This window comes from Nomascus leucogenys, chromosome 10 (assembly GCF_006542625.1).
Source record: "Nomascus leucogenys isolate Asia chromosome 10, Asia_NLE_v1, whole genome shotgun sequence".
Taxonomy (NCBI): Eukaryota; Metazoa; Chordata; class Mammalia; order Primates; family Hylobatidae; genus Nomascus; species Nomascus leucogenys.
In genome coordinates this window covers 63254995-63277518 of record NC_044390.1, presented here as the reverse complement: position 1 = coordinate 63277518, position 22524 = coordinate 63254995, and the positions used below count along the sequence as shown (strand labels likewise).

The window sequence follows — 22524 nt, the reverse complement described above, 5'->3', positions numbered from 1 at the left end:
AACCACACACACACAGGGTGGGTCCAGCTTCAAAACCATTTTATACAAAGTCACAGTGTCAGAACTCTGTAGAAAACAGGGTGGGGTCGGGGGATGACATCCAGCTCAGGAGGTGTCCATGGTCTCGCCTTCTGTGGGGAGAAGGAAGGCCACATGGTCAGTGTCGCCCAGGGGGCAGGGCCTGAGCCTTCTAGGCCGAGCTCCCTCTTCCTCCCTCTGAGGCTGGCTCTGGCAGTGCAGGTGTGGGGTGGGGATTCTTACTGAGTTCATTGAAGAGGAAGGCGTCCTGGTACTCCTTCATGTACTGCGTGGAGCGGGACTCGTCCAGGAAAAGTGAGTAGACCCGCTTGATGTCATCCACCTGCACTTCTGTACCCTGGAGGAGGAGGGCGAGTCCTCAGTTGGGCCCCTCTCCGTGAGGCTCACGGCACAGACCCCAGCGTATGCCACCTCCATGCTCTAGGCAACAGAGCGTGGCATGTGAGGGGAGGGCATTCTGGGCCAGACTGCCTGGATTCAAATCCTGCCTGGCCATCTCCTGGTTGTGGGCCCAGCCTCTTCATTCCCCAGTTTATCTGTAAGGTGGACCTAACAGCATCTACTTACAGTCAACAGAGATCTACTGAGCACCTACTATAGGCCAGGCTGGGCGATACAGAAGCCATCCTGAGGGATGAAAATTCCCTGCCTCTGAAAATGTACATTCTAGGATGAAACTGGAACCCTGGAAGCCCCTAAAGTACTGCGTCACTCACTGCCGCCATCTGGCCCTGCTGGCTAATTCGGCCGGCTGACCTTGCGTTTCCGGCACACCAGGCTGGCAGCTGTGATGAGCTGGATGGCGTAGCGCAGTGACGTCTCCAGCCCGATGCGCGTCAGCACTGTGTAGGCGTCCTCACTCATCTCCACATCTTCCTCCTCACACCTGCAAGCAGTGGGGGACAGGGGTGGCTCAGCCAGGGCCCAGCCTCTGACTGCAGCAGACGTGGCCACAGCAACCCTCTGGCTCTTCCCCACTGGGAATATGTGGCGCCTACATCTTAGAACCATAGAATGCTGAGGCTAGAAGAGCCACAGAGACAGGGGCTGGGCTGGACCTAAAACCTAGGCCTCCTGGCCACCCCCAGGGTGCTGGCCCCAACACCAGTCACGGGTACCTCGCCTCCCTTTCCCACCATGGCTCCTGCTCCTGGATCGGAGGCCACTGTCTGGGTGCCCGCTCAGCCCTCTCTCTTGCAGGCCCAGCCACCATGCCACTCTGCCAGACCTCAGTGTCAGCATTTGTCAAACAGGGTACACCCCAGCCCTGCCTCTCAGGCGCACGGCCTGGTCCTGCCCGCACCGGATGCGGAGGATCTGCTTCGTGTCTTTCTCGCTGTAGGGGGTGGTGGAGACGATAAGCAGCCGGTCCAGCAGGTCTATGGGGATGCCGTGAGGGCTCTGGTAGCTGGTGCCCCGGATTCTGAGGAAGAGGCAGAAAGAGGGGGCTGTCAGGGGGATGTTCCCTCTTCATTCCCTTTGCTGGGAACACTCTCACCTCCCATCACCACCCACTCACAGGGCCCAACACCACTTAACCTTTAGCTCGCGTCTCCTGTCACATGGTGACATCACACCCTGATGACGCAGCCTTCCACAACTGCGTCAGTCCCCCAAGGGCACCTTTCCGCAGAGCTGGGCTGCTTTAAGCTAGATCTCAGCCTCCAGGATTACTGGATCAAGGTCCCACTCCCGTGCTCGACATGAAGCTTCACAAAGGAGGGGACTGCACCTGTCTTGTTCCCTGCTGCAGCGGGGCCAGCCCAGGGCTGGTGCCAGGGGATACAGTCAGCTCCCCTTATTCACAGTAGTGAGGTTCTAGAAAGTCATCGTGAACACTCCAGTTAGCTGATCCTGAGCCACTGCTCCTGGTGGAACACAGGGTTAGGCGCTCTCGAGCCTCTGCTTACAGTATTTTCATCAATCTATATATATATAATCTGGGTCTATGTGTGTTTTCATTTGTGTGTTTCTGGTTTTTTTGGTTTGTTTTTTGAGACGGAGTCTCGCTCTGTTGTGAGGCTGGAGTGCAGTGGCGCGATCTCGGCTCACTGCAACCTCTGCCTCCCGGGTTCAACCGATCCTCCTGCCTCAGCCTCCCGAGTAGCTGGGTCTACAGGCGCCCGCCACCACGCCCAGCTAATTTTTTCTATTTTTAATAGAGACAGGGTTTCACCATGTTGGCTGGGATGGTCTCATTCTCTTGACCTCGTGATCCGCCCACCTTGGCCTCTCAAAAGTGCTGGGATTACAGGTGTGAGCTACTGCGCCTGGTCTCATTTACGTGTGTTTCTATTTCCATGTGTTTGTTATGTAACATCACTGTTTATTCTCTAACATGGAGCTCAAGTCAACAGCATTCTAACTTGGGCTCAGCGAAGCGTCTATAACACGGCATTTCCTCCATCAGGCATCACAGCCTCCTTGCACTTAGAATACTAGACAGCACTTCAGCACTGTGCACAGGGGACAATTTAAATGGCAATATCACCAATAAATGGCCCCAAAAAGTTAAAAAAAAAAAAAGGCACAAAAAAAGTGACAACACTTTGGGAGGCTGAGGCGGGCAGATTGCTTGAGCCCAGGAGTTTGAGACCAGCCTGGGCAACATGGCAAAACCCCATCTCTACAAAAAAAATACAAAAAAAAAAAAAAAAAAAAAAAAAATTAGGCCAGAAGCAGTGGCTCACCCCTGTAATCCCAACACTTTGGGAGGCCGAGGTGGGCAGATCACGAGGTCAGGAGTTCGAGACCAGCCTGGCCAATATGGTGAAACCCCATCTCTACTAAAAATACCAAAATTAGCTGAGCATGGTGGCAGGTGCCCGTAATCCCAGCTACTAGGGAGGCTGAGGCAGGAAAACTGCTTGAACCCGGGAGGCAGAGGTTGCAGTGAGCTGAGATCGTGCCACTGCACTCCAGCCTGGTGACAGAGCTAGACTCCATCTCAAAACAAAAACAAAAATTAGCTAGGCATAGTGGTCCATGCCCATGGTCCCAGCTGATGAGGAGGCTGAGGCCAGAGGATTGACTGAGTCCCAGGGGTGGTGTGTGTATGTGTGTGTGTGGTGGGCACTGAGGCTGCAGTGTGCCATGATCGTGCCTCTGCACTCCAGCCTGGGCGACAGAGCAAGACCTTGTCTCAAAGAACAAAAGTGCCAAATGTAAAACTAAATAGAATACAATAAGGACACTTATTTACAGCATGAGCGCCAAAGGGAGTAGGCAGTGTTGCCTCATTCACACTCAGCTGGGAAAGTGGGTGTCAGGCAACTTGAATTTGCTGCGGAAAGCAGGGCAGATATTTATTTGGGGATTACAAATAAATCTTAGCAAGCGAGGAGATTCTCAGATATGGAGTCTACGAACAATCAGGGCTGCCCGTAGCTGCTGCCTCCCACAGGAGGTGCCCCTGGGCAGTCCCCAGGCCCTGGCCTGCAGTTTCTGTGAAAACACCGTCAGCCCTGGGGGTCTCTTCCAGTGTCCAGCCATCCAGAGACCAAATTCCGGCCCTGCTACCTTCTAGACTTGTGACCTGGGCAAGTCACTGGGCCTCACTGTCCTGCCCTGTAAAATGGGGCTGAGGTGATATCTACCTTCTGAGCTTCTTCCGCGGATCCAAGGAGTTAAAAGAGCCAAACACAGAGCCAGGCGCAGCGGCCCACCATCCTCTGTAGGATGCCTGCTTCTTCCCTTTTGTGATGCCCACCCCAACCGCCCAGTTTCAGCTGGGCCCACGGCTGCAGGGCTGGAGCTGACAGTCCCCAGCCTTCTTTGCCACCAGGTACGGCCCTGAGCCCGAGCAGTGCCGCACAATGGAATGTGGGTGCAAGGGTGGGGTGCAGCCTGTGGATCACAGCCTATGGGGGCTGCCTGCCCTCCACATCCCCCTGCTTCCTGCGGGCCAAAATGTGGCAAGGTGGAGAAGACAGCCAGTGGGCATGGTGGCAGGTACCCATAGTCCCAGCTACACAGGGTGCTGGCAACACCTGGGAGATGAGGTTCCCAGGCTTCAGCAGAGCACAGTACCCTCTGTGTCATGGGAATCTGTCCCCGGCATCCTCAGGCCAAACACAACACTAAGAGTTCTGTTAATGAAGTTGTTGGGTCGAAGTGACTGAACAATCGTAGTTTATGTTATGTCTAACAGATGTCACTGTGCTTCCCTCAAGATTAGAAAACATCCCACAGCACTCCTGTGAGTTTCCTGCAGCACCCTGGGGTGCCTCGGCATGCAGTTTGAAAACTGCAGCCTTGGGGGCTAAAGGAGCAGCAAGACAGAAAGGCAGCAAGAACACAGTCTCTGGGCTTCCTCTGGCAGCAGAGCTGCCTCCCGCCCGCCTTTGTAAGCGAAGAGCGCACACTGCAGTCACGCGTCCCTCCCTGACCTGGTGTCAACACAGGCTCCCGTTGACCCTCTCACCACACCCACTGCCCAGAGCATCCCGTTTTCCCCAGAGGCCCCTGTGGCCAGCTCACCGCGTGATGCCGCGGTTGGTGGCCATGATCAGGACAGGCGCCATGTCACTCTCCAGGGCCCGGTTGAGGAAGGAGAAGCTCTCGATGTCCAGCATGTGGACCTCGTCGATGAACAGCACCTGGGATTGGGGTGCGTGTGAGAGTCACCACCTGCGCCCCCACTTCCCCGGCCCACCTCCACCCCACCACCTGCCCCGGCCATGTCCTGGGTCCTCACTCCAGGGATGATCTCCGCCTTGCCCTCCTCGCGCCACTCGGCCACCTTGGCATTGATCTGCTCGCGGACTTCTGACTTGATCTCCCCTGTGTCACCTATGGGAGGCAAAGGTTGCATCAGGGAAGTCGGAGAGGAGGCGGGTTCCAGGGCCAGAGTGTGGCTAAGACAGAGAAGGGTGATGCCAGGGATGGAGGAAGGGGAGCAAAGCAAGGAGGGACAAGGAGGCTGAGACATCCCCAGAGAGGAGGAACAGAGGCAGAGAACACAGGAGGGGAGAGGGCAGGACCACACCCCATCACAGCACCAGCAGGGGTGGGGACGAAGCGGACTTGCAGGTGGAGAACAGAGGCAGCCACGGGCCGGAGTTACAGGAAACGGTGTGGAGCAAGTGGGCCCCGCTCGGAGTGCAGGAACAGAGGGAGCCCGAGGGAGGCTGCTAGGCCTGGGGCAGGGCAGGGCAGGAGGGGCCTCACCTGAGAAGAGCGCCAGGAAGCCCTGGGTGCGGGAGTTGATGACGTCGATCTCGTGCAGGGACACGGTGTGCACCACCTCCTTGCGTTTCTGGAGCTCCCCATCTGGGCACTGCACGAACTTGGTCTATGGGGCGGGGGTGGGGGAAGAATGGAGGAGACAGGGCAGGGAAGGGCATGAAGGGGGCCCCTAAAGCCCTCTGTCTGGGGGAGACTGGAGCTCCAGGAAATGGAGCTGAGAGGCTAAATGGGGTCATCTGGAAACCCCAGGCCCAGGAATTAGTCAGGACTAGGGGCGTTCCAGAGCTCTGAGGGTCATGGGGGCTCCTGGAGGACCTCAGAAGCCACAGGCCACATGTGGCGATGCGAAGCTATAGTGCCAGGCTGAGGGGCCCAGCTGTCCTAGGGTTACAGGGAAGACCCAGGAGTACCAGGACAAAGAGTCAGGGAGACAGGAAGATCCAGACCCCATGGGTCAAGGGGATGATAGGAAAACACCCCAGTGCTGGGGGCGAGGGGATCCTGGGAGTCCTGGCCACACCTGGGAGCCCATCGCGTCGTAGTCACGGGCACGTGTGAAGGAGCGGCCCAGCTTGGAGATCTTGCCCGTCGCCTTGTCAATGGTGATCACGTCCCTACGGGGGGATAGGGGTCGGGTAAGGAAAGGAATGGGCCTAAGCTCGCCCATCCCCCTGGCTGCCTGGCATGGCCCGACTGCTCACCCGGCCTGGACCTTGTCCTTGGTCAGGGACTCAATCATCTTGGTGCCCAGGTCGTAGATGGTCTCCATCTCTGTGGTCTTGAGGGTCAGTTTGCCCACCTTGGAGCCCTGAGAGTGGGGACAAGCCAGGGATGGGGCTCAGAGAGGGCCTTGATGTTGCCCCAGTGCCCCCAGTGTTGAAGAGCTTCTGGCTCTGCTCCGGCCTCTGCTTATACAGCTTCAAAACGGGCACAACACAAGGAAGCTCTTTGGGGAAGAGAGACAGTGTGCTCACCAGCCTGACGTGGTGATGGCTCCGCGGCTAAACACGTATGTCCCAACTGACCATACTGGACACTTGCAATGTGTACAGCTTTCTGTATGTCAATTAAAACTCAGTAAAGTTCTTTTTTTTTTTTTGAGACAGAGTCTTGCTCTGTCGCCCACGCTGGAGTGCAGTAGCGCGATCTCGGCTCACTGTAAGCTCTGCCTCCTGGGTTCACGCCATTCTCCTGCCTCAGCCTCCCGAGTAGCTGGGACTACAGGTGCCCGCCACCACACATGGCTAATTTTTGTATTTTTAGTAGAGACGGGGTTTCACCGTGATAGCCAGGATGGTCTTGATCTCCTGACCTTGTCATCTGCCTGCCTCGGCCTCCCAAAGTGCTGGAATTACAGGCGTGAGCTACTGCGCCTGGCGAATAAAGCTCTTTTTTTTTTTTTTTGAGATGGAGTCTTGCTCTGTCACCCAGGCTGGAGTGCAGTGGTGCGATCTCGGCTCACTCCAAAGTCCACCTCCCGGGTTCCAGTAGTTGTCCTGCCTCAGCCTCCCAAGTAGCTGGGATTACAGATGTGTGCCACCATGCCCAGCTAATTGTCTTGTATTTTTATTATTTATTTTTTTTGAGAGGAGTTTCGCTCTTGTTGCCCAGGCTGGAGTGCAATGGTGTGATCTTGGCTTACTGCAACCTCCAGATTCAAGCGATTCTCCTGCTTTAGCCTCCCAAGTAGCTGGGATTACAGGCACCCACCACCACGCCCAGCTAATTTTTTGTATTTTTAGTAGAGACAGGGTTTCACCATGTTGGTCAGGCTGGTCTTGAACTCCTGACCTCAGGTGATCCTCCTGCCTCAGCCTCCCAAAGTGCTAGGATTATAGGCGTGAACCACTGTGCCTGGCCATTTTGTATTTTCAGTATAGACAGGGTTTCACCATGTTGGTCAGGTTCGTTTCAAACTCCTGACCTCAAGTGATCGCCCACCTCAGCCTCCCAAAGTGCTGGGATTACAGGTGTGAGCCACTGCGCCCGGCCAAAACTCAATAAAGCTCTTAATAAAAATAGTAAACAGGCAGGGCGTGGTGGCTCACACCTGTAATCCCAGCACTTTGGGAGGCCAAGGCAGGCAGATCACAAGGTCAGGAGATCGAGACCACAGTGAAACCCGGTCTCTACTAAAAATACAAAAAATTAGCCGGGCGTGGTGGTGGGCGCCTGTAGTCCCAGCTACTCGGGAGGCTGAGGCAGGAAAATGGCATGAACCCGGGAGGCAGAGCTTGCAGTGAGCCGAGATCGTGCCACTGCACCCCAGCCTGGGCAACAGAGCAAGACTCCATCTCAAAAAAAAATTATAATAAAATAAAATAAAAATAAAAAATAAAAATAGTAAACAAACAACATGCCTAAAAAATAAAGTCTATCAAAAACAACATAGGCCCAAGGTCTTGCAAAATTGCCACAGGTCACACTTTGACATTCCTATTTTATACCCAAATACAAGGTGTTTTTGTTGATCACAAAATCAGAAAACACAGCTATGCAAAAAGGAGAAAACAGAAATTGTAAAAAACAAAACAAAAGAAAACAAACAAAAAGGCCAGGTATGGTGGCTCATGCCTGTAATCCCAGCACTTTGGGAGGCCAAGGTGGGCAGATCACGAGGTCAGGAGTTCGAGACCAGCCTGGCCAACATGGTGCAACCCCATCTCTACTAAAAATACAAAAATTAGCCGGGCGTGGTGGCACGCACCTGTAATCTCAGCTACTCGGAAGGCTGAGGCAGGAGAATCACTTGAACCTGGGAGGCAGAGGTTGCAGTGAGCCGAGATTGCACCACTGCATTCCAGTCTGGGGGATAGAGGGAGACTCTGTCTCAAAAACAAAAAAAAAAAAAGAGAGAGCAAATCACCCGTATCATGTAAGCTGGACAGGACATGCCTTTCGGCCACAGAACGGGTTTTGAAGTCTGTTGGGTTTTGAGGTCTGCTGGGAACTCACTAACAGATCTCTCTCATTATTTTACTGCCTCAGTTTCTATTGCCCATAATGTCTCTCATAAGGGGATAAGCCACTGTCAAGTTAACTGACCTCCTACTGTAGGCATGTACATGGCTCTAGTCTGCAGCTAGAACATTCCATGGGATTCTGACCTCAGTGAAGACCTGACATCTACTCTCTCCAACGCTGGCGCTGGAGGTGGCCTCAGTAGGGTACAGACTCGCACAGACTCACCGTCCCTGTTGCCGGTCGATCAATCTGGATCTCCACCACCTCCCCTTCGATGATCTCCGTCTCCTCCCTAGCCAGAGAGCAGATCTGAGGAGACAGCCTGACACCCAGGCCCTCAGGAATCACAAGCTTCCACGAGCTCTGGGACAAAGGACCAGCCGCCCGGGGCTCGGGGTTGCTCCCAGGCTCTGGGGACTGGCGCCCGCCTCGGGTCCCCTGCTTACTTGATGCGAACGCCAATGGACCGCCGGAAGGCCTGCGTCAGCGCCTCGGTCTTGCTCATCTCCAGGGAGAAGATTTCACTGCCGGCGATGGCTGTGAATGGCGTGTCAGGGCCCAGGGCCTGCGCCATGCCTGGGAAGGAGGCAGTCTGGGTAGGTGAAGCCGCTCTGGCACTAGGTCCCCGACACATGCTCTGTGGCAAACTAGCTCTTCTCCTACCCCAGGAAAGAGGGTTCAGTGCCATCCTACATGTAAGGACTTGGCTCCGAGCTGAGCAGAGCCCTGGGGAGGGGGAACTGGAGGGCGGGGTTCAGCCACGAGGCAGACAGTGAGTGAGAAGCCAGCGAGGGCAGGTTGCTCCGGCAGGCCTGGCTTAGAATCCCACATTGCCCAGAGGGTACAGCCTAGAACCTCGCCACACCTCAGTCTCCCAGCCTGTACGAGCTGCCTAGCCTCAAAGCTGGGTGAAGGGGACCAGGGACGAAAGGCCAAGGAGCCGACGTAATAGCTACAAGTGATGAAGGCAGACTGCCTCGGTTCCGATCCTAGATCCACCACTTAGTGCAGTTGGTGCTGTGTGATCTTGAGCGATCTCAACTGCTCCCTGGGCCTCAGTTTCCCCCGTCTAATGGGGATAATAACAGAACAGGTGCCGGCATGGGATGACACCCTGCTTAGGAGTGACTATGGGCGGGCAGGCAGGCACTGGTGCTCAGCAGTAACACAGTTGCACAGCCTGAAACTGGCACAGGGCAGGGCCTGCTCTACTGCCTGTGGCCTGGGGTGGCTGGCAGGAAGCAGCGCTGTCTCCAGCAATGGCTCTGAGCGCCAGACCTTTCCTTCCAGCTCCCTGGCCACAGGGTTTGGTCCAATGTAGGGCACGCCCTTACAGACAGGCTGACGCCACACCCTCCTGCCCAGTGTCAAGTGGGACCTCTTCTTAGTCCCCTTTGTGGATGCACAATGGCCCTCATCACAGAACTCAGCAAGTATCTGCTGAGGACTGAGTGGACGAGCATGGCCTATGCCATCTGGGGACACCGGGGGTCCTCTCTGCCTCTTTCATTAGACTAAGGAGCGTCCCCCCCAGGGCGAGGCTGGCCTCACCCCAGTGCTGCCCAGTACAGGGTTTGGCCTGCAGGAGGCTTTGCCCAGGAGACACAAGAAGAGGAAAGGCGAGGCCAGGCACAGTGGCTCACGCCTGTGATCCCAGCACTTTGGGAGGCCGAGGCAGGCGGGTGGATCACCTGAGGTCAGGAGTTTGGGACCAGCCTGGCCAACATGGTAAAATCCCATTTCTACTAAAAATACAAAAATTAGTTGGGTGTGGTGGCACACATCTGTAATCCCAGCTACTTGGGAGGCTGGGGCAGGAGGATCACTTGAACATGGGAGGCAGAGGTTGCAGTGAGCCAAGATCACACCATTGCACTTCAGCTTGAGCGACAGAGTGAAACTCTGTCTCAGAAAAAAAGAAGAGGAGGAAAGCAGAAAGGATGGAGGGAAGGAAGGTGCTGTGTGTGCCACATTCTGGGCCTGGACATGCTGTCCCCAGTGTCCGCCCAGAAGCCTCCTGGCCATCCTACTAGGCTTAGTTCAGGTATCCGCTTCTCTGGAAGCCTCTACTGACAAATGCCACCACATGCCCTGTTTTCCTACCAAGGTCAGGAGCCTCCTCTGTCACGTGCTACCTCCATTGTAACACATGTCGCCTTGGAAGGGATCGTGTTCATGACCACCTCCTCCAGACCAGGAGCTCTTTGAAGTCAGGCCTTGGTCTAACTCATCTATGGGTCCCCAGTGTCCAGTCCAAGGCCTGGCACCCCAACAGGCACTGCTTTATCTTCACTGAAGACCTGGCTGTTAACTCTGATTCTCCCTGCCTGGCCCCAGCCTCAGCACAGAGGTGGGAGTGAGTGGGAAGAGCAGTGGGTTAGGAAAAGCTTCAATGGTGCAGAGATGCTGAAGTAGGGTTTTGAAGGATAAATAGGAGTTCAACAAGGAAGAAGAGGAACAGCTGGGAGTGAAAAGATCACAAACCACTAGTGGACTGCAACACAGACTGCTGGGTGACTCCTCAATACCCACCTTCCCCTTCTTCCTTAGTTCCAGAACCCTCATTTTCTTTCCTTTTTTAAAAAAAAAAAAATTTATTTTTACAACAACCTCTTGCCCAACAGAAGAATCCTCATTTTCTTAAGGCAAAAATGGTCCAAATTATGAAATTTAAAAAAACATTTAGCCGGGCGCGGTGGCTCACGCTTGTAATCCCAGCACTTTGGGAGGCCGAGGTGGGCGGATCACGAGGTCAGGAGATCGAGACCACGGTGAAACCCCGTCTCTACTAAAAATACAAAAAAAAAATTAGCCGGGCGTGGTGGCGGGCGCCTGTAGTCCCAGCTACTCGGAGAGGCTGAGGCAGGAGAATGGCATGAACCCGGGAAGCGGAGCTTGCAGTGAGCCGAGATTGCGCCACTGCACTCCAGCCTGGGCGACAGAGCGAGACTCCGTCTCAAAAAAAAAAAAAAAAAAAAAAAAAAAACATTTAATGTGCCAGCCTCCCCTGAAGCAGAGTGTGATCATGATTAAATTCTAGTCAATGAGATATAAGCAGAAGCATGGAGGATTTCCAAGATGACTGCTTAAAAGAGGCCAACTGGAGGGGGTTCATCCTCATGGCAACTCCTTTCTTCCTGCTGCCTGGATTATGAGTGGGGAGGCTGGAGCTCCGGCAGCCCTCTTGGAACACGACGTCCTCTTGACACTGGAACCAAGTGCAGAGGATGATGAGGCAGGAAGATGGAAGACCTCCTGGAACTGCTTAATACGCCCCAAATGGCCTACCTCTAGATTCTTCCATGGGCAAGAATGAATCCTGAGTGTTTAAGCCACTGCCATTTTGGGTCATCTGTGAAATGCGGCTCATCCTGACCCTGACTTACACAGGAGGAGTTATTTAGCAGGGAACAGGAGAGTTCCTGCCCTGGGAGGTTTCTTACCCATGGCGATGGCCGTCTTCCCCGTGCCTGGCTGGCCAGCAATAAGGACTGCCCGCCCGGCAATCTTCCCTTCCCGGATCATCTCCAGCACCACGCCGGCTGCCCGCCGTGCCGCCAGCTGACCCACCATGCCCTGCGAAGCCTGTGGGTGGGAGGCAGTACATTAGGTGATTTCCTACGGGGCTACCACGGCATTTCTACCACATCCTGGCTAGTGAGATGGAAGCAGACATTACTAGCTGGGACTTCTAGGAAAAGCCAAAAAAGCTTTCTCCACTTTTTTTTTGGAGACAAGATCTCGCTCTGTCACCCAGGCTGAACTACAGTGGTACGATCATGGCTTACTGTAGCCTTGACCTCTAGGGATCAAGAGATCCTTCCACCTCAGCCTCTTGAGTAGCTGGGACCACAAATGTGCACCACCATATCCAGCTAATTTTTTTAATTTTTTGTAGAGATGGGGTCTCACTATGCTACCCAGGCTGGCCTCAAGCTCTTAGGCTCAAGCAACCTTCCCACCTCAGCCTCCCAAAGTGTTGGGATTACAAGTGTGAGCCATTGCACCCAGCCTAATTTTTTTTTAAGGTAGCAAAGCAATTGCTACCAACTCCCAATTTTTTTTTTTTTTTTGAGATGTCACCGAGGCTGGAGGGCAGTGGCACAATCTCGGCTCACTGCAACCTCCACCTCCCGGGTTCAAGCAATTCTCCTGCCTCAGCCTCTCGAGTACCTGGGATTATAGGCGTGCACCACCATGCCCGGCTAATTTTTGTATTTTTAGTAGAGACGGGGTTTCAACGTGTTGGTCAGGCTGGTCTTGAACTCTGACCTCAGGTGATCCACCCACCTTGGCCTCCCAAAGTGCTGAGATTACAGGCATGAGCCACCACACCTAGCCTAACCAATTCTTTAGTACCAAGAAAACCCACGTGTGGCTGAAGTTTATGGGTATGTAGCCAAAGGTCCAGCAGACCGTAACATAGTCCCCACACTCCCCAGGGCCCTGGGTACCCACTACCCAAGACCTTCATGGAGAGGCCCTCACACCCCAGCCTCCTCTGCTCTACCTGCCGAGGCTCCAAGGCATCGTCCAGCCCCAGTCCCCGGATGTGGGAGTGGGCACCTATATGAAGGGAAAGAACAAAGACTCAGTTACTAGCCAGCTTGCTGCACGTATGGCCTGACCCCTCAGAGCCCTGGTTTCCTTCTTTGTTAAAGGGGTGGGTGGGAGTAGCGAGCAGGGGTTGGGGGAATGAAGGGGCACATGGGAAGGATATCCCAAAAGCCTCCCTAGGAAGATGGCTGAACGTGGTAAATGCTCAATGAACAGGAGCTGCTCTGAGGATGCATCCTAGTTAAACAAAAGTCAGTGAGGCCTGATTAAGCACATAATTGTACCAAGAACTAACCACAAGGGCCAATGATCACAATTACTTCGTGTTTATGGCTTACACAGCACCCACATGTTTTCAGTTTATTCCATATGACCCTGCAAAAAAACAGCCCTGGCTGGGGCTGGGCGTGGTGGCTCCTGCCTGTAATCCCAGCACTTTGGGAGGCTGAGGCGGGCAGATCACTGGAGGTCAGGAGTTCGAGACCAGCCTGGCCAACATGGTGAAACCCCGTCTCTACTAAAAATACAAAAATTAGCTGGGCGTGGTGGCAGACGACTGTAATCCCAGCTTCTCAGGAGGCTGAGGCAGGAGAATTGCTTGAACCTGGGAGGTGGAGGTTGCAGTGAGCCAAGATTGTGCCACTGCATTCCAGCCTGGGTGACACAGCAAGACCTGTCTCAATAAAACAAAATAAAATGAAACAAGAGCCCTGGCTGCTATCACCCTGAAAACACTTCTGGGTATCAAAATGGCAACAATCCCAGAACCTATTGATATGAATAGGGAGGGAGCTCAGAGAGGTTAGGTCCCATGCCCCAGTCACACAGCCAGCGAGAGGGGAAGATGGGATTCCAATGCTTTACATTAGATGAGGGTTGAGCAAACCTAAGCCTGGAGGCCAGCCACCTGTTTTTGCAAATAAAATTTTATTGGAACTGGGCGCGGTGGCTCACGCTTATAATCCCAGCACTTTGGGAGGCAAAGGCAAGCAGATCACCTGAGGTCAGGAGTTCGAGACTAGCCTGGCCAACACAGTGAAACCCCGTCTCTACTAAAAAATACAAAACTTAGCCTGGTGTGGTGGCATGCACCTGTAGTCTCAGGTGCTCGGGAGGCTGAGGCATGAGAGTTGCTTAAACCTGGGAGATGGAGGTTGCAGTGAGCTGAGATCGCCCCACTGCACTCCAGCCTGGGCAACACAGCGAGACTCCATCTCAAAAAAAAAACAAAAAAAAAACCAACCAAAAAACCTTTGTATTGGAACACTGCCATGCCATTTCATTTATATACTGTCTGTGGCTGCCTTCGCACTGCAAGAGGAGAGTTGAGTAGTTTCAACAGAGGAAAGATTTACTATCTGACCCTTTAAGAAAGATTTGCTAGGGGCCAGGCATGGTGGCTTACGTCTGTAATGCCAGCACTTTGGGAGGCCGAGGCGGGCGGATCACGAGGTCAGGAGATCGAGACCATCCTGACTAACACAGCGAAACCCCGTCTCTACTAAAAATATAAAAAATTAGACGGGCTTGGTGTTGGGTGCCTGTAGTCCCAGCTACTAGGGAGGCTGAGGCAGGAGAATGGCATGAACCCGGGAGGTGGAGCTTGCAGTGAGCCGAGATTGCACCACTGCACTCCAGCATGGGGGACAGAATGAGACTCCGTCAAAAAAAAAAGAAAAAAGAAAGATTTGCTGACCCCAGTGCTTGACTGTGAGCACCCCAAGGGAGGTTCCTGGGTGCAGCTAGTCTCTACTGGGTCCTCAGCTCACAAGCAGTGCTTGGCTCTTCATCTTTTTTTTTTTAAATTTATTATTGTTTTTCAGCCAGGCGCGGTGGCTCACGCCTGTAATCCCAGCACTTTGGGAGGCCGAGGCGGGCGGATCATGAGGTCAGGAGATGGAGACCATCCTGGCTAACACGGGGAAACCCCGTCTCTACTAAAAACACAAAAAATTAGCCAGGCGTGGTGGCCGGCGCCTGTAGTCCCAGCTACTCGGGAGGCTGAGGCAGGAGAATGGCTTGAACCCGGGAGGCGGAGCTTGCAGTGAGCCGAGATTGCACCACTGCACTCCAGCCTGGGTGACAGAGTGAGACCCTTTCTCAAAAAAAAAGTTTTTGTTTTTTTTTTGGAGACGGAGTCTTGCTCTGTCACCCAGGCTGGAGTGCAGTGGCGCAGTCACATCTCACCACAGCTTGAACCTCCTTGGTTCAAGGAGTTCTCCCAAGTAGCTGGGACTCAGGCATGCACCACCACTGATGGCTAATTTTTTGATGTTTTTCTTTTTTAGAGACAGGATCACACTATGTGACTCAGGCTGGTCTTGAACTCCTGATTCAAGCAGTCCTCCTGCCTCCACCTCTCAAAGTGCTGGGATTACAGGTGTGACCCATCGTGCCCGGCCATACTTGGCACTTTTTGTTTGTTTTTGAGATGGAGTCACTCTGTCACCCAAGCTGGAGTGCAGTGGCACGATATTGGCTCACTGCAACCTCTGCCTCCCAGGTTCAAGCCATCCTCCCTAGTAGCTGGGACTATAGGTATGCACCACCATACCTGGCTAATTTTTGTATTTTTAGTAGAGACAGGGTTTCACCATGTTGGCCAAGCTGGTCTCAAACTCCTGACTTCAGATGATCCACCCGCCTTGGCCTCCCAAAGTGCTGGGATTACAGGCGTGAGCTACAGCGCCCAGTCTTGGCACTTTTATTTATTTATTTAGAGACAGAGTTTCACTCTTGTCACCCAGGCTGGAATGCAATGGCATGATCTTGGCTCACTGCAACCTCCACCTCCTCGTTCAAGCGGTTTTCCTGCCTCAGCCTCCCGAGTAGCTGGGATTACAGGCATGCGCCACCATGCCCAGCAAATTTTGGTATTTTTAGTAGAGACGAGGTTTCACCATGTTGGCCAGGCTGGTCTTAAATTCCTGACCTCAGGTGATCCGCCCACCTTGGCCTTCCAAAGTGCTGGGATTACAGGCATGAGCCAATGCGCCCAGTGCCCTGGCACTTTTAATAGATGAAACAGTGTTGGCACACAGACCCAAAGTGCTTTCTATGAACTACCTTATTGAATCTTACATTAACTGATGAGGTGAACTATCTTAGCTTCATCTTGCAGATAAGGAAACTGAGGCACAGAGAGGAACTAGTCCCTGGCAATATGGTGGAAAAGTGGCAGAGCTAAGCTCCAGGAATCCAGCGCTGGGCTTCTAAAACCCGTGTTCACAGCCAGGAGCCCTGACTGCCTTTCTCGGAGGCGCTGAATGAGTGAGCCTGCTGCATGAATGAATGCGGTCTCTTCCCTGCCGGTAAAGCTCTTTGTGAGAGCGCACCCTGCTGGCCTCACTGCGTCCCAACTTCCTGCTCTGTGTGAGCCGGGGCCAGTGATTTAGCTGTTCTGAAAATTCAGTTCCCTCAGCTAACAGTTACAATATGCACCTCATGGGGCTACTGCAAGGGTTCCACAGGACGCAAACTCGTGCATTCAGTGGTTATCTCTTGATCATCCGCTCTGTCGGGTCCTGTGCTAGGGACACAGCTAGGAATGAGACAGACCTGGTCCCTGCCCTCAGGGAACTCACCCCACAGTGTGTACTGGGTATATGAGGCCAAACCCAGTAAAGCACCCAGTAAATATCTATGACTTCCAGGCAAATATACCCGGGAACCCCACCAGGATAGCCAGGCTAGCAGCCTGGTCCCCAGTGCATCATCTGACCCAACTCTGGAACTGAGGATCCACCTCCCCCATTAGACAGGGCGAGTGGGGGAATGGTAGTGGGGGGGCAGTTGGTGTGCAGGCCACCTCCCTCTCCATCTTAGGGGTCCTCAATAGGTTTGCTCTGTCAGGGCACATGGCAGGCAGGGCTTAGGTCCTATTCCTGACCCAACTCACTCACCGATGCGCTCAATCCTTGTCACATCACGGATCTCCGGGACTTTGGTTGTGGCTGTCTGGGGGTGCAAGAAGATGTGTCAGAGGACTAGTGTGGTCTCAGCTTTCACCAACCCCTCCTCTGTCCCTCCCATGAGACAGTCCTTTCCACTCCTTCTCCTCACAGGCAGGCGATGGGTCAGGCACCAGTCACCCCCACCCCTCTTGCCTGTCGCTGCCTAATGGCTGGTTGGTTGAGCCCCAGGAAGACAAGGACTGTCTGTCTCATCCACAGCTCGGTCCTCAGGGTCCAGCATGTATTTGGTTATTTGGTGAATGAATGAAATCCTCCCCATTTCTTTTTTTTTTTTTTGAGACGAAGTCTCGCTCTGTCACCCAGGCTGGAGTGCAGTGGTCTAATCTCGGCTCACTGCAACCTCTGCCTCCTGGGTTCAAGCAATTCTCTGCCTCAGCCTCCTGAGTAGCTGGGAGTACAGGCGTGTGTCAACACACCCAGCTAATTTTTGTATAAACACCTAGAGATGGGGTTTTGCCATGCTGGCCAGGCTGGTCTCAAACTCCTGGCCTCAAGTGATACGCCAGCCTTGGCCTCCCAGAGCGCTGGGATTATGGGCATGAGCCATTGTGCCCGGCAAAGTCCTCCCTATTTCTTTTTTTTTTTTTTTAATTTTTTGAGACGGAGTCTGCTCTGTCGCCCAGGTTGGAGTGCAGTGGCCCGATCTCAGCTCACTGCAACCTCCACCTCCTGGGTTTAAGCGATTCTCCTGCCTCAGCCTCCTGAGTAGCCTGGACTACAGGCTCACACCACCATACCTGGCTAATTTTTTTTGTATTTTTAGTAGAGATGGGGTTTCGCCCATCTCTACTGGGGTTGGCCAGGCTGGTCTCGAACTCCTGACCTCAACTGATCTGCCCGCCAAGGCCTCCCAAAGTGCTGGGATTACAGGCGTGAACCACCATACCCAGACAAGTCCTCCCCATTTCTAGTAACTGTGAGCTCCATAAGGACAGACACCAATGAGGAGCAGGCATGGAGCTGCACATGCTCTGGGCCCTGCTAATTTCCCAGCATCCCTTGTACCAGGCGGCCCCAGTTCTCAACTACCAGGCCTTGCACATGCTGGGCCCTGAGTCCAGACTGCTCTCCCTGAATTAGATCAAGTGCTGCCCCCTAGGGGAGGCCCTTTCTGACCACCACCCCTGCCAGGCTAGTTCTAGGACCTCTAGACATTCAGACAGGTGAAAGGCTTCCCTGGGAGCCTGAGCTCCTCGTGTGATGTCACATTCCTGAGGGAGATGGATGGATCAATATTCTCGGCTCCAGTGGACATGAGTCCCATGAAGGGCATGGCCTGTGTCTCTCTTGTTCACCTCGGGACTCAGTGTCTGTGGTTTGCATAAGTGATACTCCAAAGTGCTGAGCTCATTCACCAAGAATATACTGAGGCCTCCAATGTTGACAGTTCTCCAAAGAGAGGAGCCAGCTACCACTCCTTCTCACATCAGGGAGGGAGGTGAGTAAACACCACCCGGGACAATTCAGGACCCCCCCAGAGGTCCACACAAAACATGGACACGAGTGTTCACAGCAGCACTATTCACAACAGCCAAAAGATAGAAACAACCCACATGTCCATCAGCTGATGAAAGGCGAAATAAAACATGGTCTATTTGTGCAATGGAATATTATTCAGTCATAAAAAGGAATGGAGTTCTTTATTCTTTTCTTTTTTTTTTTTTTTTGAGACAGTCTCACTCTGTCACCCAGGATGGAGTGCATGGAGTACAATGACGCAATCTCGGCTCACTACAACCTCTGCTTCCTGGGTTCAAGCGATTCTCCTGCCTCAGCCTCCCAAGTAGCTGGGATTACAGGTGCCCTCCACCACACCTGGCTAATTTTTTTTTTTTTGTATTTTTTAGTAAAGATGGGGTTTCACCATGTTGGCCAGGCTGGTCTTGAACTCCTGACCTCAGGTGATCCACCTGCCTCGGCACCCCAAAGCGTTGGGGTTATAGGCGTGAGCCACCGCGCCCAGCCAGGAATGGAGTTCTGATACATGCTACAACGTGGATGAACTTTGAAAACATTATACTGACTGAAAGCCACACATGAAAGACACGTATTGTATGATTCCATCTATATGAAGTAGCCACAATAGGCAAATCCATATACAGAGAAAGATTAGTGACTGCCTAGAACTGAAGATGGGAGGTATGGAAGGATTAGTGGTGACAGGTAAGAGGCATAGGGTTTCTTTTTGGGGTGATGACAATGTTCTAAAATTGACTGTGGAAATGGCTGCACAACTCTGTGAACATACTAGAAAACACTGAGCTGTATACTTTAAATGGGTGAATTATGTAGTACGTGAATTCTATCTCAATAAAGCTATTAAGAAGAAAAAAACAACAGGCTGGGCGTAGTGGCTCCCACCTGTAATACCAGCACTTTGGGAGGCTGAGGCAGGCAAATCACTTGAGGTCAGGGGTTCGAGACCAGCCTGGCCAACATGGTGAAACCCTGTCTCTACTAAAAATACAAAAATTAGGTCGGGCACGGTGGCTCACGCCCGTAATCCCAGCACTTTGGGAGGTCAAGGCAGGTGGATCACTTGAGGTCAGGAGTTCGAGACCAGCCTGGCCAACATGGTGAAACCCAGTCTACACTAAAAATACAAAAAATTAGCAGGGCGTGGTGGCAGGTACCTGTAATCCCAGGTACTTGGGAGGCTGAGGCAGCAGAATTGCTTGAACCCAGGAGGCGGAGGTTGTAGTGAGCAGAGATCATGCCACTACACTCCAGTCTGGGCAACAGAGCAAGACTCTATCACTAACACACACACACACACACACACACACACACACACAGATACAAAAATTAGCTGGGTGTGGTGATGCACACCTGTAGTCCCAGCTACTCGAGAGGCTGAGGCAGAAGGATCATTTGAACATGGGAGGCAGAGGCTGCAGGGAGCCAAGGTCACACCACCACACTCCAGCCTGGGAGACAGAGTGAGACTCTGTCTGGAAAAAAAGAAAAAACAAAAAAACAATCCTGGGTGGTGGATCTTTGCGTGTCTGTTACATTATTTTCTGACACTTCGGAATAGTTCGTAATTTCTAATAAGGAAAAGGAAGCCTAAGAAGCTAGCATGCTAACCAAGGCCACCCATCCCCAACTCTCATTGCTTCCCACAGGTTTGCGTTTTTTTTTTGAGACAAGATCTCATTCTGTCACCCAGGCTGGACTGCCGTGGCTTCCACCTCCCAGGCTCAAGCAATCCTCCCACCTCAGCCTCCCAAGTAGTTGGGACTACAGGTGTGTCCCACCACATTTGGTTAATTTTCTTTTTTTTTTTGAGACAGAGCCTCACTCTGTCACCCAGGCTGGGGTGCAGTGGCACGATCTCAGCTCACTGCAACCTTCACCTCCCAGGTTCAAGCAATTCTCCTGCCTCAGCCTCCAGAGTACCTGGGACTACAGGCCTGTGCCACCACACCTGGCTAATTTTTTTTGTATTTTTAGTAGAGACAGGGTTTCACCATATTGGCCAGGCTGCTCTCAAACTCCTGACCTCGTGACCTGCCCGCCTCGGCCTCCCAAAGTGCTGGGATTACAGGTGTGAGCCACCACGCCCGGCCTGATTTTCTTATTTTTTTGTGGAGACAGGGTTTCGCTATGTTGCCAGGGCTAGTCTTAAATTCCTGGGCTCAAGCAATCCTTCTACCTTGGCCTCCCAAAGTGTGGGATTACAGGCATGAGCCACTGTGCCCAGCCCACAGGTCTTCTTCTCTTCTTCCCCCAGAGAGGATATGCAGTTATCTAGCCCAGAGGAAGCCTCCTCCCTCTGGAGCCAATCGTTTAGACTTTCTGGCCATCCATGGTCACAAGCTTTCCCTGTCACTGTGTGAACCTTCCCACCTACTGTCTCCTATAGGAAGCTGGAACCCAGGAGCACAGAACATTACCCCCAGACTACAAGCAGAAGACTAGGCATCCCCGCCCCACAAAAAAGACATGAATCCAGGAATCCCAAATTCAGCTCTCTCAACATAAACAGGCCCCTTACCAAGGACTGTCTCCTACAAAGACTTTCTCTTTCACCATAAGTCTCTCCAAAACCTTGCTGCCCACTGGCCACATGAAAACCAAGGTCATTTCAAAACTCAGCACCCACCATCCCCTCATACTTCCAATACTTTCTCCACAGAAGTTCTGGTCATAGCCTTCCTCTTCTACTTCCCTATCCACCTCCTCCTCCTCCTTGCCCTGGTGAGAGCAACAGACTCAAATCTCATCCCCAGCTACCAACAACTTTCTCCCCCTCCCTTCCTCCATCTTGACTGGGCTCATCATGGAAATTGAGGCACCTGTAAGCCCAGCCCGGTCCCTAAGTTCAGGTCACATCACTTTTTTTTTTTTTTTTTTTTTTTAAAGACAGAGTCTCGCTCTGTCACCCAGGCTGGAATGCAGTGGCGCGATCTTGGCTCACTGCAACTTCTGCCTCCCAGGTTCAAGCGATTCTCCTGCCTCAGCCTTCTGAGTAGCTGGGATTACAGGCCTGCACCACCACGCCTGGCTAATTTTTGTATTTTTAATAGAGACAGGGTTTCGCCATGTTGGTCACGAACTCCTGACCTGAAGTGATCCGCCCGCCTTGGCCTCCCAGAGTGCTGGGATTACAGGCATGAGCCACCACGCCAGGCCAAAATCACTTCTTTATTCAGGTAATTGAGGAGGTGCCAGGCCAAGTTTCCTGGCCTCTCCTTCATTCACATGTATTCATTCATTCAAATATTCAAGTGATAATTTATTGAGCATTTACACAGAGACATAACCCGTGTGAAATACTAGAAATATGAGAATGGCCAAAACGGTAGCATGACAAGACCCCGATTTCTGGGTCCCTAATCCTTTAGTCCTCTCCACTAAGACTCTCTTGTTTCTTGACAATTTCTTCCCACTAAAGGCTCACTAGGCGCCCTCGCGCTCTCAGACACACAGAACAGGTACCTGCCTGTGCTTCCAGCTTGGAACTCAAGTGCCATTGGCACCACTAACAATCCAAGGCTCCCAAATGGCTCGAAGCGCAAGGTCCCACAACCCTCCTCATCACACACTGGCGCCAAGGACTGCGGAACTCAAGGACTGGCGCCAAGAGGATTTTGAAAGTTGGAGTTCCTATAGCATGATGGGGCCAGACCTGAGATTCCGGGATCCCAGCCCCCTCCCCGCCTCAGATCCAGAACTCCAGCCCCCATGCCCCCTTCTCCCCCAGATCTGAGAGGCCGAGCTTCCTCCTCCTTCAGACCCAGAAGTCTGAACCCCCAGATCCCTCCTCCCTCAGACCCAGGAGTCAGGGCCTCCAGCATCCTCCTCTCTCAAACTCGAGACTGAGAGCTCGCTCCTCACCCTCCATGCACCCACACTTACAACGGTTGCCATGATGCTCAACAACCGCCAGAGTCCTAGCGGAAACGGAAAAGCGCGAGGAGCGAGATGTTCTGGCTCCTCTAGGCTAGCTGGTTCTTCAAAGATCTCGATGGTTCCTCATAAATATGTAAATATTGCGGGGGCGTGGCGGGACTTTAGGCCCCGCCCTCCCACCGAGGCTGCGCTGGAAGACGGGTATCAGGAACTCCTGGGTCCATTCCCACTGCCTCCTGGCTCCTCCTCCTTTTGCTCAACCCCACCACCGCCCCGCTCAGGCCGACTGCAAAATTCTTAGCTGTTCTTTGAGTAACCACACGTCCGCCACGCTCCTTTCCTCTTTATCCCACCCTCCTCCTCCTCCTCCTCCTCCTCCCCACTTTGAGGCCTCCAGCTTCAGATTGACAGAGCTGAAGGCCAATCGTTTCCGTAGAGCGCAGCGGCA

The 22524-nt window shown here is 53.1% G+C and overlaps 1 protein-coding gene across 1 annotated transcript; it reads right to left on the bottom strand.

The window, feature by feature from the left end:
* Positions 1-24: 24 nt before the first annotated feature.
* Positions 25-22499, bottom strand: RUVBL2 (RuvB like AAA ATPase 2). The gene is made up of 15 exons (XM_030821022.1): positions 22083-22499; positions 16650-16704; positions 12701-12756; positions 11634-11775; positions 8637-8766; positions 8416-8482; positions 5928-6034; positions 5747-5840; positions 5209-5332; positions 4736-4830; positions 4519-4637; positions 1343-1462; positions 796-925; positions 262-376; positions 25-131 (listed from the first exon to the last, which is right to left on the bottom strand). The coding sequence occupies exons 1-15, from the start codon at positions 22092-22094 to the stop codon at positions 106-108; spliced, it is 1392 nt and encodes a 463-aa protein (XP_030676882.1). The 5' UTR covers positions 22095-22499; the 3' UTR covers positions 25-105.
* Positions 22500-22524: the final 25 nt, after the last annotated feature.